The 14769-nt window shown below is 45.7% G+C and overlaps 2 protein-coding genes and 1 long non-coding RNA gene across 4 annotated transcripts in view; 2 read left to right on the top strand and 1 right to left on the bottom strand.

The window, feature by feature from the left end:
- Nucleotides 1-3311, bottom strand: part of Hs3st-A (Heparan sulfate 3-O sulfotransferase-A) — a 52240-nt gene extending 48929 nt beyond the window's left edge. For both annotated transcript variants that reach the window (XM_015183830.2, XM_033378464.1), the window contains exon 1: nt 2264-3311. The gene's annotated coding sequence lies outside the window, so the exon portion shown is untranslated. The remainder of the gene's footprint in view (nt 1-2263) is intronic.
- A 6307-nt stretch (nt 3312-9618) lies between these two features.
- Nucleotides 9619-11009, top strand: LOC6898222 (odorant receptor 98a-like). The gene is made up of 3 exons (XM_002138252.3): nt 9619-10397; nt 10459-10816; nt 10878-11009. Exons 1-3 carry the CDS (start codon nt 9634-9636, stop codon nt 10950-10952), a joined length of 1197 nt encoding a protein of 398 aa, XP_002138288.3. The 5' UTR covers nt 9619-9633; the 3' UTR covers nt 10953-11009.
- Nucleotides 11010-11760: 751 nt separating this feature from the next.
- LOC117183692 (uncharacterized) lies at nt 11761-13882 on the top strand. Its single transcript, XR_004468833.1, has 2 exons — nt 11761-12368; nt 12445-13882. It is a non-coding gene; the product is annotated as an uncharacterized lncRNA (long non-coding RNA).
- Nucleotides 13883-14769: the final 887 nt, after the last annotated feature.

A 14769-nucleotide genomic window follows, 5' to 3' on the forward strand; every position in this document is an offset into this window, starting at 1 on the left:
TTGGCCGCGTTTCGATTAAACAAACCTCCTCAAATATGCATTGACATTGAGGCAAAGGCAAGAGAAAGGTTGCTGGTGTTTGTGGTGGGTTCGAGGTGGGGGGTGGCTGATACAATGCAGCCAGCCAGGATATCCGGTGTCGCTTTTGCAGCGCACAAAGCATGTCTCTCTGAAAGGCTATAAAAGAGGATGTATCACTCCCCGGTTGCATTCAGAAGCAAGACGTTTTTCAGCCAATGCCATGTCAGGAGTGGCCAAAAAAGTACAGTCACTATGCAATAAATAATAGATTAGTATCTCCATGCGTTGTAGATGTTTTCACACCCAAACTGCGATATTTTCCAAACAAATCAAAACTTGTTCCATCACTGAATAATTTAAAGCTTTAAAAGTACAGCCACCGATAGAGAATTATCTTAATGAACGGGTTATATAGATGTTTACCCCTCCAATTGGTTGAAGTACAGTCATAAGAAAACATCTTCGAGCTGCTGATGCTTCCAGTTGCACAACCGTACCGCCCGAATGGAGTAGGCGGAAGAGAACGAAGAAAGGAGAGCGAAAGGATTGCATAAGCCGGGCAGCGACATAGGACACCTTTGGCTATATATATATATATAGAATATATTTATATCGAATCACGTAATGAAGAAAGGAAAAGAGTTTCGGCTGACGACAGCTTTCGTCACTGTGGAAAATGTCAACGCCACGCATGCAACATTCCCGACGCTAAACTGACGCTCAAGGATAAGCAATCGCACACCAACACACGCAGACAGTCCTCACAGCCCGCGTGCGTGTGTATCTGTGTTTGCAGTTGCTTGCGTAACGTAAAAATAGCCTTGAACTGCAGCCGTGCGCTTTCAATGGATTTGCATGCCACCCACACCCACACTCACATCCACATCCATTCCATACGCTCGGCTGCTCCCAAACGGCGCTCAAGGTCACGCGATGCCTACAACCACAAATGGGACGACAGCTGCGAGGTTGCCTCTCCCCGCATTGCAATTACATAAAGCTCCCGCCGTGGCAAATGTCATCCCAGATCCTTCTAATTGCCACTTGAGCTGCAGCAACTGTGAGAATGCCACAGCTCCGAAACTATGCACCCCAATTGCATTAGCTGCCAGAAAATCTCCTGGAAAGTTGGGTCCTTTTCATGCAACATGCGAACAATGAAAGAGAGAGAGGCAAAAGAAAAACAAAATGAAACGCGAACAGCGGATTTCGAGTTGAAATCGAGGCGAAAATGGTCAGCGCCAGCTGGCTAGAGGGTCGCTCTGACTGTTGGGGCGGCGGGAGCAGCTATAGGGTCGGTCCACGGGTGCGGGGGAAATCTGGTAATAGCTGTTAATATCATTAATTCCCATTTTCCACGATTTGGAAGTTGGGGAAATCTGAATGAGAGACCCTAATGAATATTTATATTTATTTATTTGCCTTGGCAATGGCTTCGGGCTTCGGCTAGGGCTGTGGCAGCCCTCGCTAGTCGTGAAAACGTGCAACCGGCTCTGGCGCTGGCCATTTAATGTCCCTTCCGCTGACTCCCGCTTTCGTCCCACTCGTTTGGCTAGCTCTCCTTTCTGGCTTATTCCTGGCATATCCTTGCCATTTGGTTATGCTGGCAGCTCTTTCATTTTGCTTTTGGCTCTGCCATCGCCTGCGTCTCCATCTCCGCCTTCTCCGACATCATCATCGTGTGCAAGTTGGCCATAAAAATGGAGTAACATTTATGACCCACATCAGACGGCACACACACACACACACAGAGAGAGAGGCGGTTGAGGGAGAGAGGGGGGACCCTCTGTGTGGATATGGATGAGCATTAGGAAGCCCAGGGGCAGGGCCAAGAGTTGGTGGGGCTTTTGGGGATGGCGCCTGCAAGCGCAACATTCACGGGGATATTTTATTTTACTGCTATTCCATTTGGCATTTCTCGCACTCCCCCTCATCTCTCTGTTCCTCTCTTTCTGCTCTGCTGTCCTTTTGTTATTGCTCCTTTCGGCATTTCGCCATTTCGCCGATTCGACATTTACTTTTCGACTCGCAGCTCGTATCTTTGAGCAGGTTGATTTCACCTACCCATTCCTCATTCCCAGTCCTCTTCCCACGCTATTCGCTGCGCTTTCAACCCTTTCAACCATTCCTCTTCCACTCTGTCCGCCACTAACCCTTCATTTCAACGAAACTGTTTTTCAAGGTTAAGTATGCGTATCAGATTTTTCGCCATTGCCTTTGCAAGGATTTCCGGTACACTTACCCTTTTGAGCTGTCTGCCTTTGAGCCTTCGAGTGTGGTGTGCCGCGTACTGCTGTTTGTCCATCGACACATGTCGATGCCTCCTCAAGATGCTGCTGGTGTTGCAACGCCTCCACCTCCTCCTCCTCCTCGCACACTGACCCACTTTGCTTTGTTTTGCGTGTTTATCTTTGTTCAGGCTGGCACTGCCACTGCTGCTCCTGCTGCTCCTGCTGCTGCTGCTGGAGCTACATCGTCGGCGGCTGCTTTGGCCGCCTGTTTACGTTGCATGCCTTTGCCCTGCTTCCCTTTAGTTCCGCCCCCCTTCACTGTTTGTGTTTTTTTTTAGTATGACCGACTTTTGGAAACAGCCAAAGAAGCACGCACACACAATCTCAGTCACTCACTAGCGCAGAGGACTCGGCCATCAGCAGCAGCAGAGGAATTCAGTCCAAGAATGTGGTTCCCTCAGCTGGAAAGTAGGCAATGCAAAATGTACGCGAATTTATTTCAGCTCCTTTGCCGCGGTCCTACATATGCACTTTGGTTGCGTTCCCTCCCTCGCCTTTTCGGTGGCTAATTCCGTTACTTTCACTTTGTTAGGCTTTCGCCGATTGTCCGTGTGGTTGTGTGTGTCTCGTAGTGTTTGTGCTGGAGACACACGTGTGCGATTCGTGTGCGTGTGTATCTGCGCGTCGTCAGTTTACGTTTAACAGCATTGATTTTTCCTCCAGAAAGAAAGAAAACTCCACTTTAATTTCGCCACAATTTGATTCGATTTTAAATCATTTTTTCGCAATTGCTTTTGCACCGCTTCACGTGGATTTTGAAGCACTTTTCGATTCGTTTTGCTTTAGTTCGAGTTTTGCGCGCGCGTGCTCCAACATTTTGCCCGCTCGATTTGTGTACAGGTGTGTATGTGCGCGTATATGTTTGTGTGCTTAGCAGTGTAATATACTATATAAGAGAACAGCCTGGCAGCAAAGAAAACCCGGCAGACGGAGCGTACGTCCGCTCGCCTCGACACTTCGCACACTTCTGAAGGCAGCAAAGAGCCGCAAACGGTTATTTATGGGAGTAACTCTCGGGCGCCGCTCTCTGTTGCAAGCTCTTTCCCCCACTCTTGGCTCTCTCTCTCTCTTTTCAAACAACAAGCGGCGCCAGAATGTCTACGCATAAATAATACGCACTCCAAAGCTATGCTACGAGGAAGGGGGCAGGCAAGGAAGAGCAAGTAAAACTCTCATCTCCATGCAAAGTAAGCTTCAGCAGGCAGGTGTTGGGAGAAAACGATGGGCCACAACAACCATGGCAAGCACCTTCCAATTCATGAGATCTTGAACCTGTAGTGAAGCCATGCACATGAGTGAAACTCATATAGAAGCGCGTATATAAAAAACTATTGTTCATGTTACACATTCCTCTTGAACAGCATCATGATCTGCCAAATTGCTGATCAAGCATATCCCCAAAACACAGACAGAGCCCAAACACACCCATACTGAGGCTAAGGGTCTCTTCCATAGACCCACTCGCACTAATAAGATGCATGGGGGAACTCTCGGCTAAGCTTCAAAAAGATTCCAATAAACACTCTTGAATGAGAACTCAGATTAAACAGTCCAACTCTCAGCGTTACAAACCATTTGTGGTTTTTAGGGCATCAAGTAGAGCTGGAGCAGAGAAGGAGACTCCAGAGACTTAAATCGAATGTTGAATTTGTCAATTAAAATATTATTTAATCTCGTTTAACTTTTAATCTTTCTCTCATTCTGTTACTTCCAGTCGGATATGCTCGGCATCTCCTCCACATGCATACGTCATCATAACGGTAAACAAAACTCGCATGAAAGATATTCCCATGGAGCCCATGGAGCTTTGGCTCGTTGTTGTTGCTGCTCGAACATGCGCAGTCTCCTACGCTCTCTCTCTCTCTCTTTCTCTCTCTTTGGTCACTGCGCAGCTTCGTTGATTGCTCTTACATCCTTTCCTCTGTTGTGGCCGCTGCTCTTGCATTCGAAGCACGTGAAATTTTGTGTTTACTTTTTAATTTTCTTCTATTTCTCAGCCTTAGCCTCTGCTGTCGTCGCTGTTGCTTTTGCCTCTGCTGCTACTGCTCTGCTCTGCTCTCCCCCGCATGCCCTTTGTTGTTCTTTATCGCATGTGGGCTTTTGTTTTCCTTTTAGGTTTCTTCTTCTGTGTTGTTCTGTTTTATTTCATTCATACCATGCTTTTTGGGGTGGGGTTGGTTGTGGGTCAAACTATGCAAACTACTTCCCTTTTGCGATCGACACTGGGATTGCAGTATGTGTGTGCTTTTGGGCTATCCTCTACCTATGTGTGTGTGTGTGCGTGCCAGAGAGAGATTTGTATGGAAATTGGCGCAAAATATGCCCCAAAACCCAGTTCAAGTCCCCAGTCGGTTATAGTGTGCTGCGGTGCCTTTTATGCTGCATTCAGATTCACAGAGAAGCTGCATGCCCGTACATATGCTACGTACGGAGCAAACGAGGCGTATTCCGGTTTCCCCTTTCGCCAGCATTCCTTACACTGAGAGAATGTCTGGAAGAGTGCTTCCTCAAAGGTAGATTAAACGTTTCGAAAGTACCAAAACTCACTTTACTGTTGGGACTTTGAGGTGCAATAGATCGATTTGTGTACAGCACACTTTCAGGGCGGATCTGGATGAGGGAACATCATTAATTTGTGCCGGTTATGGCATTTTGCATGTTTGTTTGGGCACTGTTAAATAATGCATGCTGATTGTCATGTGGCCTCGAGGATGCCATAAGCATGGCAGCAGCCATCATATTCGATTTTGTGCATATTTGTAGCTTAGTTTCGTATGGCTGGCATGCCCAAAAATGAGGAGAACCGCCAACGGATGGGATGCAAACGATGTCCGAGGGTACGGCCATCGATATTCAGGATTTATCTGTGCTCCGTTCCGTTGCGTTCTCGTCTGATCTCTCCCTTTAATAGTTCCCCCTTGGGCCTGGTCAAAATCAACAACAGGCACAGCAACAACAAGAACAACAATAGGAATTTTGATTTTGCACAAACGAAGGGCAGAATAAATAAGAAGGGGGCACACACAGAGCAACGGTAACACTCAAGGCCCCTCTGTTCCCTCTGCTGCTAGACTGGAACTACGAGTATTTCCATGAGTAATTGCCACCGTGCATGCTCTCCTGTCTGGGATCGGGCCACCCACAAGCACCCTGCACCACTATCACCATCAGCTGTATTTGTTGTCAGTTTCAGAAGGGATTTTCATTTAGCCAGAAAATCCCTAGACCCAACCCCAAGCCCAGGGCCAAGCTGCAGCGCTCAGGTAAACTGCTTTTTTCGTGTGGACTGGCGGTTGCCGTGCATGTGGATGCAACTCCCTGTTGCTGCCCCTCCACAATGTCCCTGCCAGACACATCTGTTAGCTGAGGTATCGCAATGTGTACGAACGCGGCGGACTTTGCTTTCATCAGCATCACAGGACTAATGACACTTGGAAGCTGGTCAGGACACCAAAAAGTCCCAATCCATTTAGAGAGAGAGAGAGAGAGAGTAATTTTTTGAATTGTAAACCAGCTCGAGTCCCTAGATGATCTGGGGAAAAGAGCGCCAAAACACGTCATGAGAGCGAACAAACATGGGCACAGGTAGAGACTATACAACGCACATTAGGCCATCAATTTCAGCTGGCTGTTTAGGTTATTTCTGTCCACAATCAATGACTGGATGCCACGGATTACCGCGCGTGCATCGAACCGGAAAAAGAACTTGTCCCCTGGCCCCTTGGGCGGTTCTAAATTTACCACAAATATGGTGATTATTGGACCATCAAACCTTTCATTCTCCAGCTGGGAATCGAGTTTATCTGTTTATATATGTCTGCGGTTTCCATTGATGTGGGTAAACAGCAAAACCACAGATTGTAATGAACTCATTTCAGTCCATGCTGGGGGGTAACTGTAATTGCTATATGCATGTGCCGAAATTCTCATCTAATTGTTTGCTAATCCGCGCACTTAATCTCGAAATAAGGTGGAAATTATCGGATTTATGGTTAGAAATCCGAAAAAAATGACGCCCAGAGGATGTAATTAAAAAATATAACTTTTGACAAAGCCGTTGGCACATTCCTTCCACCAAAGAATCCACCAGGTCTCTAGCACGTAATTCGGGGACTTTCCGCTCTCCCTCCATCTCCATTTCACTTCGGGCTTTTTCTCTCTCGGGGGCGAAATTAATGTCAATTTTTATGCTTGATTTATGGCATTGCATTTGTTCTTGAGGGAACCGCGCTTGGCCTGGCTTCATTTGAATTCAATTGCTGGCCAAGATGCCAGAGCGCTGATTTTGTCGCAGGAAGTGTCGGTCGGGGCAGGTCGAGAGTGGCACGTGACCCGTTAGCCTCAATGGAGCAGCCTCAGCCGCCCAAAGATACAGCTGCCAAAGGGCAATAAAAAATTTACAACGTCAGCAGAGAGCAAGCAATGGATAGGGGGGATGGCGATGGGGATAGGGATATGGAATGGCAGCCACACTTAACATTTTACAGGCGGGATTCAGGAGGGTGGGCTGTAAAAGCAACTCTGATCTGTAGCTGTCCATCAGTTGACACGGCCAAAGGATGTGGCATCCACCAAGTGTTCTGCCACTGTCTTCTTTGAGCTGCATTTGCATGGTGGCTCGCCTATCCGAGCGCTCTCCTCCGCCCCGCCCAAACACCTGCGGCAGCACTTTGGCGTTATTAAAGCACCCCCTGGCGGCTGGCAGCGAAAGCGGGTGATTGGCAGGGGGAGGGAGGAGGAGGAGCAGCAGGAGGAAAAGCGTCAGGAATTTGGGCTGAAAGGCCGGAAGCTTTTTGCGTGCAGATTTATGGCATGCCCCAAACCAATGTTCAGCGGGGAATACCACTAGTATACACACATACACACACATACATACACATCTATATAGAGCTATGTGCAGACGTACTTATACGAGTGTATGCTTTGCTTTATTTTCCGCTCTTTTTATGTTGCAAGTGCACTTAAATTGCATTTGGCTCTGGCAGCTGATAAAACTGTCGACACTTGACAATATTATCGCCGACTTTAAAGTGCTCCAAGCACTCCAATGGATATCACGAATAAGCTGTCTTGTTTATAAGTCTTGACGGTATAGAACTCAGATCTGGAACAATCAAGTCAAGGTCCAGGAACTAATAAAGCCTTTTGGAAACTATAATAATCCCTTTGACAATTAAGCTCGATAAACAAAACAGAGCTGAATAATCGTGATACGATTTATATCCATAAATGGTTGAAATACTTCCAACGAACATTTTTTCAAGTGGCAGTAAAGCATCGTGTAAAATCGTGTATTTTTTCTTTTCTCCTCATTTTAGATCGCCCCCTCTTTACGCCCTCCCCTTTGACCCAACATGGCTTAAAGTTATGTGTGTTATGGCTCTCCACTTGTTTGCCTTTCATTTGCTGTCCACTCACGCAGCCTCACTTGACGGCCACTTGCCAGTAATCTCTGACAAGCAAAGCAGCTCCATGCTACCATGGTACCATGGTATATGGACCAGCCGGGAGCCCCCATCCACCCAATGCCGTGCACATAATCCGTTTAAAATGAGCGCTGGCTGTGCTCCAATTTACGGTGCTCCTGTCTTCCGAGTGCACTGAAATTAATTTAACGACTTGGCGCACTTCAAAACTACACAAACGGACGGAGTGCAGAGAGTGGACGCGGAGAAGGAGGAGGAGGCGCTGAATGGGGCAAGCTATAAGGGAAAAAGGCAGAAGGACGACGAGGACAATGGTAACTTGACCTTGACACGTTCGACGTTTCACGCCTGTCCGTCCGTCCCTCTGCCACGTGTCTTCCTTTCCATCTACGTCTCCGTCTGCATCGCCGTGTCCCGTGAATTTTATTCTCATTTTTGTGTGACTTTCTCCGGGCTTACGTGAATTCAATTTTCAGTTTGATGAAGCAAAGTTCCCGCTACACGTGTGTTCGGATTACGATATCCTTGGGCCTGCAGGTATGCAGCGGCATGCCCCGAATCGAAAGAACATGATGGAGGCAATCGTGTGATTTGCGCAATCTGCACACAACTTGAAATTAAATTCCAGACGAGATGGGACCGAGCCTGAGCTCCAACTTTTTTCCGAAAGGTCAAAATGTTAATGTATTTGAAATGAGCCAAAAGCAGCCGCAAAAGGTACGTGAGGTGGGAGGGGTTGTGTAGGGTCTGGTCTCCGGGAGAAATGCTCCGAAACTCTGATGCGAGATACAGCACAGAAACTTTCTCCGCACCGCCTGTCTGCCCGCCAGCCAGGAATGGAAGTGGCAAAACTTGTCCATGTTCATTCAACTTGACACGACCGCCAGCGGGTAGACCCTCTTCCCCCCGGCCCACACAAAAAAGAGAAAGTAAATGAAACACGAAAGTAAGGAAAGAAAGTGGAAGCCAAAGCTTGGGATACCCTTGCAGAAGGACTGGTGCTATTGCAAAAAATATGCCAAAAAGTAGTCCAAATCGGAAGCCTACCTATAGCGCCTACCCTATAGCGACTTTTACGTATACTGTTTCCACAGAAAGGACAATAGCAAAAATGGTGGACAAATTAAATAATGTATACCCTAAGATAGGGCAGAAAAATCTGTCTGCAATGGTCTGTGGGACCTCTTACAAGTAGCCGAAGGACGCACATGCCCAACTCCTGGCCAGGGGCATGGAATGTCTAATGTGATTTGCCACACGCATACATACATATGTACATACATACCTACCTATCAGACTAACAGCAGCCGCGGCAGAGTTTTTCTTATGAAGGACAGAACCAGGAGGCTTCAAAAGCTCAAGTAAAAATATAATAGACCCCATGAGGTTCAACGTTTCTACTTTATTCACGAGAGACACAGCTGCACACGATTATTAGTCCTGCTTGGGATCACATCATTACAGAAACTGCAAGTTTGTTCCTTAATTATATAGGCCTATACTCTGCAGTACCGGGTATAAAACAGTCCATCAATATGTTTACCCATGCAGGCTTTCCACGTGCAGAATATTTTCTTATTATCTTCGAATAATGTAGAATATTAGGTCAGGAAAATGGGAATTTCGATTTAGAAAACGCATTGCAAGTATTTATTGAATCAAGAATTCAGTAAGCAAAAGACACAAAGTTGCAAAACCACTGGTCTCCAATTATTATTATGCATGAAATGCGTGGGAAGAGTTACACATTTGTCAGGGAAATGCATTGAGCTTCAAGGGTGGCAGGAAAGGCGATATATGTAGCCCAGTGTTCAAGGAGGTGGTATAAATACAGACATTTTGCCATGTCTACTCCCAGTCAAAGGCTAGACGTATACAATCACCATCGAAACGCAATGCTGATTAACTTGTTGAAAGAGCCACTTCCGTGGAATCTTATGTCCTCGCCAGAGGCGTTCAAGTACCTTGAGTACGCCATGATCTTAATGGGATGGACACCGCCACAAGAAGGATGGAAACCCTTCAGAATAATACTGACGATTGTCATTAGTTTTTGGTGGATTCTCTACGTTCCAATCGGAGTCTTCATCACTTTTTTCGTGGAGTTGAAAACCTTATCTCCAAGTGAAGCGCTGTCAGTGCTGCAGGTCGGAATCAACGCAGGGGGGTTTCCTTTGAAGATGATTATCATGAGACTCAATATGTGGCGCTACCACAAGATCAAGGAGCTCCTTGGCCGCATGGACAAGCGTTGCATCAACATCACGGAGCGCCTGGAGGTGCACCGCTGGGTGGCACGATGCAACATTGTCTATCTCATCTACCAGTTTATGTACACCGCCTATACGCTATCGACTTTTTTCACGGCAATCTTTTCGGGAGTGCTGCCATTTCGCCTCTACAATCCATTCATTGATTGGCGCGAGAGCACAATGAATCTTTGGATAGCTTCAGTGCTGGAATTAATACCCATGAACGGCATAGTTAGTCAAACATATATGATGGATGTGTTTCCCCTTCTGTACGGTCTGATTCTACGGTGCCACGTAAAGCTCCTCAGGCAGAGAATCGAGAACCTTTGCTCGGACCCTCGCAAGAGTGATGATGAAAACAATGAGGATCTTGTGTTTTGTATCAAGGATCACAAACTTATTCTTGAGTATAAATTTATGGTAAATCAATTGAATTCTTAAGTGATTTCCCTCTGAATTCCCCAATAGATACGTCTCTGTGATGCGTCCTGTGATCGAAACTATCATCTTTGTGCAATTCCTGCTTATCGGTCTGCTCCTGGGGATAACCATGCTCAATCTTTTCTTCTTTGCCGACTTCTGGGCAAAGTTGGCTATAGCGGCGTATATAAATGGCCTGATTATTCAGACATTTCCCTTCTGCTTCACATGTGACCTCTTGAAGGATGACTGTGAGTCCTTGGCCTTCGCCATATTTCACTCCCACTGGAAGAGCTCAAGTCGTAGATATAAATCTTCGTTGATTTACTTCCTGCACAATGCCCAGATGCCGATCTCTTTCACCGCCGGATCTATATTCCCCATTGGCTTGAAAACCAACATCACCGTAAGGAAATGAGATACTTAATAATTTTTCGACTCTGATTGACTCAAAATTTCCTTTACAGGTTGCCAAGTTGGCCTTTTCGGTGGTTACATTTGTGCAGCAGTTGAATATAGCTGACAAACTAAGGAAGGAATAGGGTTACAAAAACGAAATACGAATATTTATCAAATATATCAAATATCAATACAATATATCTATCAAATATCTGAAACAATATGTTGTTGGTACCCCAAAAAGGCATAGGGCGCGACTCTCCTCATACCCAATATTCAGTCAGTATATATTGTTATGATTTATTTAACCCTTAAGCAATATGACTGCCGTGGCTATATCGACTCGGAAATTGATGTTAATCAATAATTTGTATACCTTATGGCTTCCATCTGGTTGGTACATCTACACAAACCTAATAAGCCCCTATATTCTGTGAGTACCGGGCATAAAAAAAAAAAAACTTCATAAGTGCCACGTTTCAACTTTATTCAAGACAGACACAGGAGAAGACATAGAGATTGGGCTGTTCACGGTTATTAGCCCTGATTGGGATCCAATATGCACAGCATTGTCACGGGATCTGTTACACAATCTGAAAGTTAGTTCTTTTATTAAAATTATTCTCCGACGTACACTTGGATTACCCACCTCCAGCTACAGCGCCAGTCCACACAGCCAGCATTATTGCCAGAACGGTCAGGAGAGAAATTTTCATGTTGTACATGTTGTCGTCGCCGAGATTCCACAACAAATGATCTGTTCTTATCAGTATAATGAAAACAAAATATTTCCAACGGTGATCGAGGGCAATAATATTTGAATCGAGTGCGCTAGTCCAGATCTCCCCAGTCCCCTTAAATCACTCGCACGCTCTCTTCGTTACAGTTCGTTTTCCAGAAGAAAATTCATTAGCAATTGGGACCTATGTATGTATATTTCAGTGCTGTTGTGTGCGTAGACAGCAAGAAAAATTGTGTAACGGTTGCGGTTGGACAATACCGATTCAAAATAGGTTATCGCTATGGTGCTCGGATATCGCATGCAATAACCTTGGGCCAATTATCGCTGCAGGGCATAGTATAGTTGGGGTGGGTGCAAGCAAGCTCGAGGTAGGGAACAGCTGAGCTGAGCTGCCGTAAGTGCTGTGCAGCGCATCGCAACGGAGCTTTCGAAGCCGAGCTTTAAGATCGGTAAGCTCGTATTTAAGCAGTGCAAAAGCACCAGAACGTTCTCTTTTGAAAATTTGAATCTGTGCAGCCGGTGGCTATCGCCGCTTCGGGGAAAAAAATATATAACTAAATCGACCACGTGTAATCCCAAAAGAAAAGAAAAGTAAGAAAGTACAACCCGAATAAGTGCCACAAAGACAATCCGAAAATAAATAAAACGGAACGGGGAAAGTCCCACCCGGTGGGCGCGCCGCAAAAATCGGGCGACAATTAATAACCGTGCGCCGAGAAAACTGGCAAGTGTTGTTCTTGGTGCAAACCCGTGCGTCCCACAACTCGGCCAGGAGAACCCAACACTCGTGTCTCCGTGGAAAAGCCCGGAAAAACCGGTATGTAAAAGTGCCCTGTAGGGAAAATTTAGATTTTTTTCTGAGCCTCGTGGTTTTGGTTCTGTTTCGCCCATAGGGCCCTGGCCCCGAGCGGTAGCCACCCGGCTCTCCCAAAGTTCTGCCCACACCCACACCAAACTCCCACCCTTGACGGGAGTACTCTTCGGAGTCGACCTTGGTGTGGGGCCGAATTTTTGTTCCCTTTTGGAGTCGTTGAAGCATCCACCTGCCCGGCGACATAACCTCCACCGGCCCTAACCCTTGCGCCATATCTAACGTACGCGCATCGAGGGCATAGAGGGCATAGAGATTACCCCCCCTACCTATGCGCCGCTAACTCGCTGTCTGCGACGGCCTAGAAGACGCCGCCACGGATCCGGACCGAGATTTTGTAGCATAGTGTAGTTTTAATTGTAATTTTTCTTGTTCTTTAAGCACTTATATTCTTTAACTCTGAGGTACAGTCCTACCTCGCTAGGCGTGAATGTGCCAGTTCCCAAAACGGAATTTATTTTTGCGGGTTGGAGACCGAACGATTTAATCATGAAATAACAGACAAAAAAAAACCCCTTTTCATACCCCCCCTATTTCCCAATCCCCCTCCGATTTGGGCACACACTAACAGGGTCTCCACAGCTCCACAACGAAAGGCGCCTTTCAGCGAGGGACCACTGTATGCAAGCCGTAAGTGACCCAATTTTAATTTTCTCCTTTGCGCTTGTATTCGTGCAAATCTCAAACGCATGCGCAGCGGCCAGCCGCTGCTGATAAGAGAGCGCAACGCTTGCGTTTCACACGCTCGAAGCTTTTCGGTCTCTTCGGTGCCAATGCTGCTAAGCTTGCATTGCTCGCATTCCCTGCATTCTTTTAATGCATGGAAACGTAGCCAAGCAATACACTAACCAACATAGAAAAAAAAATCTCCTCAACCCAGAAAAACAAAAATTAAATAAATTTATAATGTTAAATTAAATTTCGTTTTGGCTCGCCATTGCTGATCGCTGGTATGACCCCTGCTGCTATTGAATAATTTTTTTATTTTATTTTTTTTCCTTTATACAAACCTAATTTACTTAATTCTAAAATCTTATATTATATTCATATATTATCTCATTATACTCCCCCATTTATATATACCTATATCTATAAGAATTTTTTTTTGATTAAGCCTCCTCTTATTTTTTTTTCATTCCATTAAAATTTTTTTTGAGTTGCCTGCTGGTTGTAGTGCAAGACTTGTGTTATGTTAAGAAGTGAACCGTGGTTTGTTAGTTTTGATTGAAGCAACATGTCGATGATGAAGTACCACGAAATATAGTGAATTGTATTAGCAATGAACCTGGAGTAGACTTATATTTTCCTAGGGACAGGGTGACCTAATGGGGTAGGGTAAGAATAGTAGGGATTTCCAGAACCTTCGCACCCCTGGAAATCATGGAAGGGTGGGTATAGAATCGTGTGGGTCGACTTCCATCGCAAGACCTCACGCCCGCGAGAGTTTGGAACACGCCGACGAAAGCCCCTGGTACTTTCGGGTACACCCTATGATTGTGCCATGTAATGTCCGTTATGCTCGGAATAGGCATAGTGTTGTTTTCGGAGTTCGCTCCCTGTAGCGTCACGGGATTCTAACATTTTAAAGTTTATGTAGTAGGAGTCGAGACGCGGTCAAACGAACCCCCCCCCCCCCAAGTTACCGAATGAGCACGGAACCAAAGAATCCCCACCGGCCGTGACCTCGACATCCCCTCCAATCCATCCCCTACTCACGTATAGAAATATATCGTGGAAATGTTTACAATTGAAAAGAATGGTTATGGTATTGGTGCCGATCGCTGTTACACGAAGTGTATTTGAGCGGCAGCGCAAAAGCACCGTCTTTTCCTGTGCCCCTTTATCTTTTCCCCTATTTATTGATAGGGCCGTGTCGACCCCCGTTCTAAATAGAATTATGAAATTATTCTACTTACATGCTGATATTTGCCAAAACATCCACGTTTATTCAACGACGAGAAACCACTTAGTTTCGAACCCGTCATCACATGAAAGACTAATTAAACGCAATAACTCCATGGTAGATAGAGCTAAAAACCAGCTCCCAATAATATTATTTTCTTATTATCTTCGAATAATGTAGAATATTAAGTCAGGAAAATGGGAATTTCGATTTAGAAAACGCATTGCAAGTATTTATTGAATCAAGAATTCAGTAAGCAAAAGACACAAAGTTGCAAAACCACTGGTCTCCAATTATTATTATGCGTGAAATGCGTGGGAAGAGTTACACATTTGTCAGGGAAATGCATTGAGCTTCAAGGGTGGCAGGAAAGCCGATATATGTAGCCCAGTGTTCAAGGAGGTGGTATAAATACAGACATTTTGCCATGTCTACTCCCAGTCA

The sequence above is a fragment of the Drosophila pseudoobscura genome, chromosome 3 (genome assembly GCF_009870125.1).
Source record: "Drosophila pseudoobscura strain MV-25-SWS-2005 chromosome 3, UCI_Dpse_MV25, whole genome shotgun sequence".
Lineage (NCBI taxonomy): Eukaryota > Metazoa > Arthropoda > Insecta > Diptera > Drosophilidae > Drosophila > Drosophila pseudoobscura.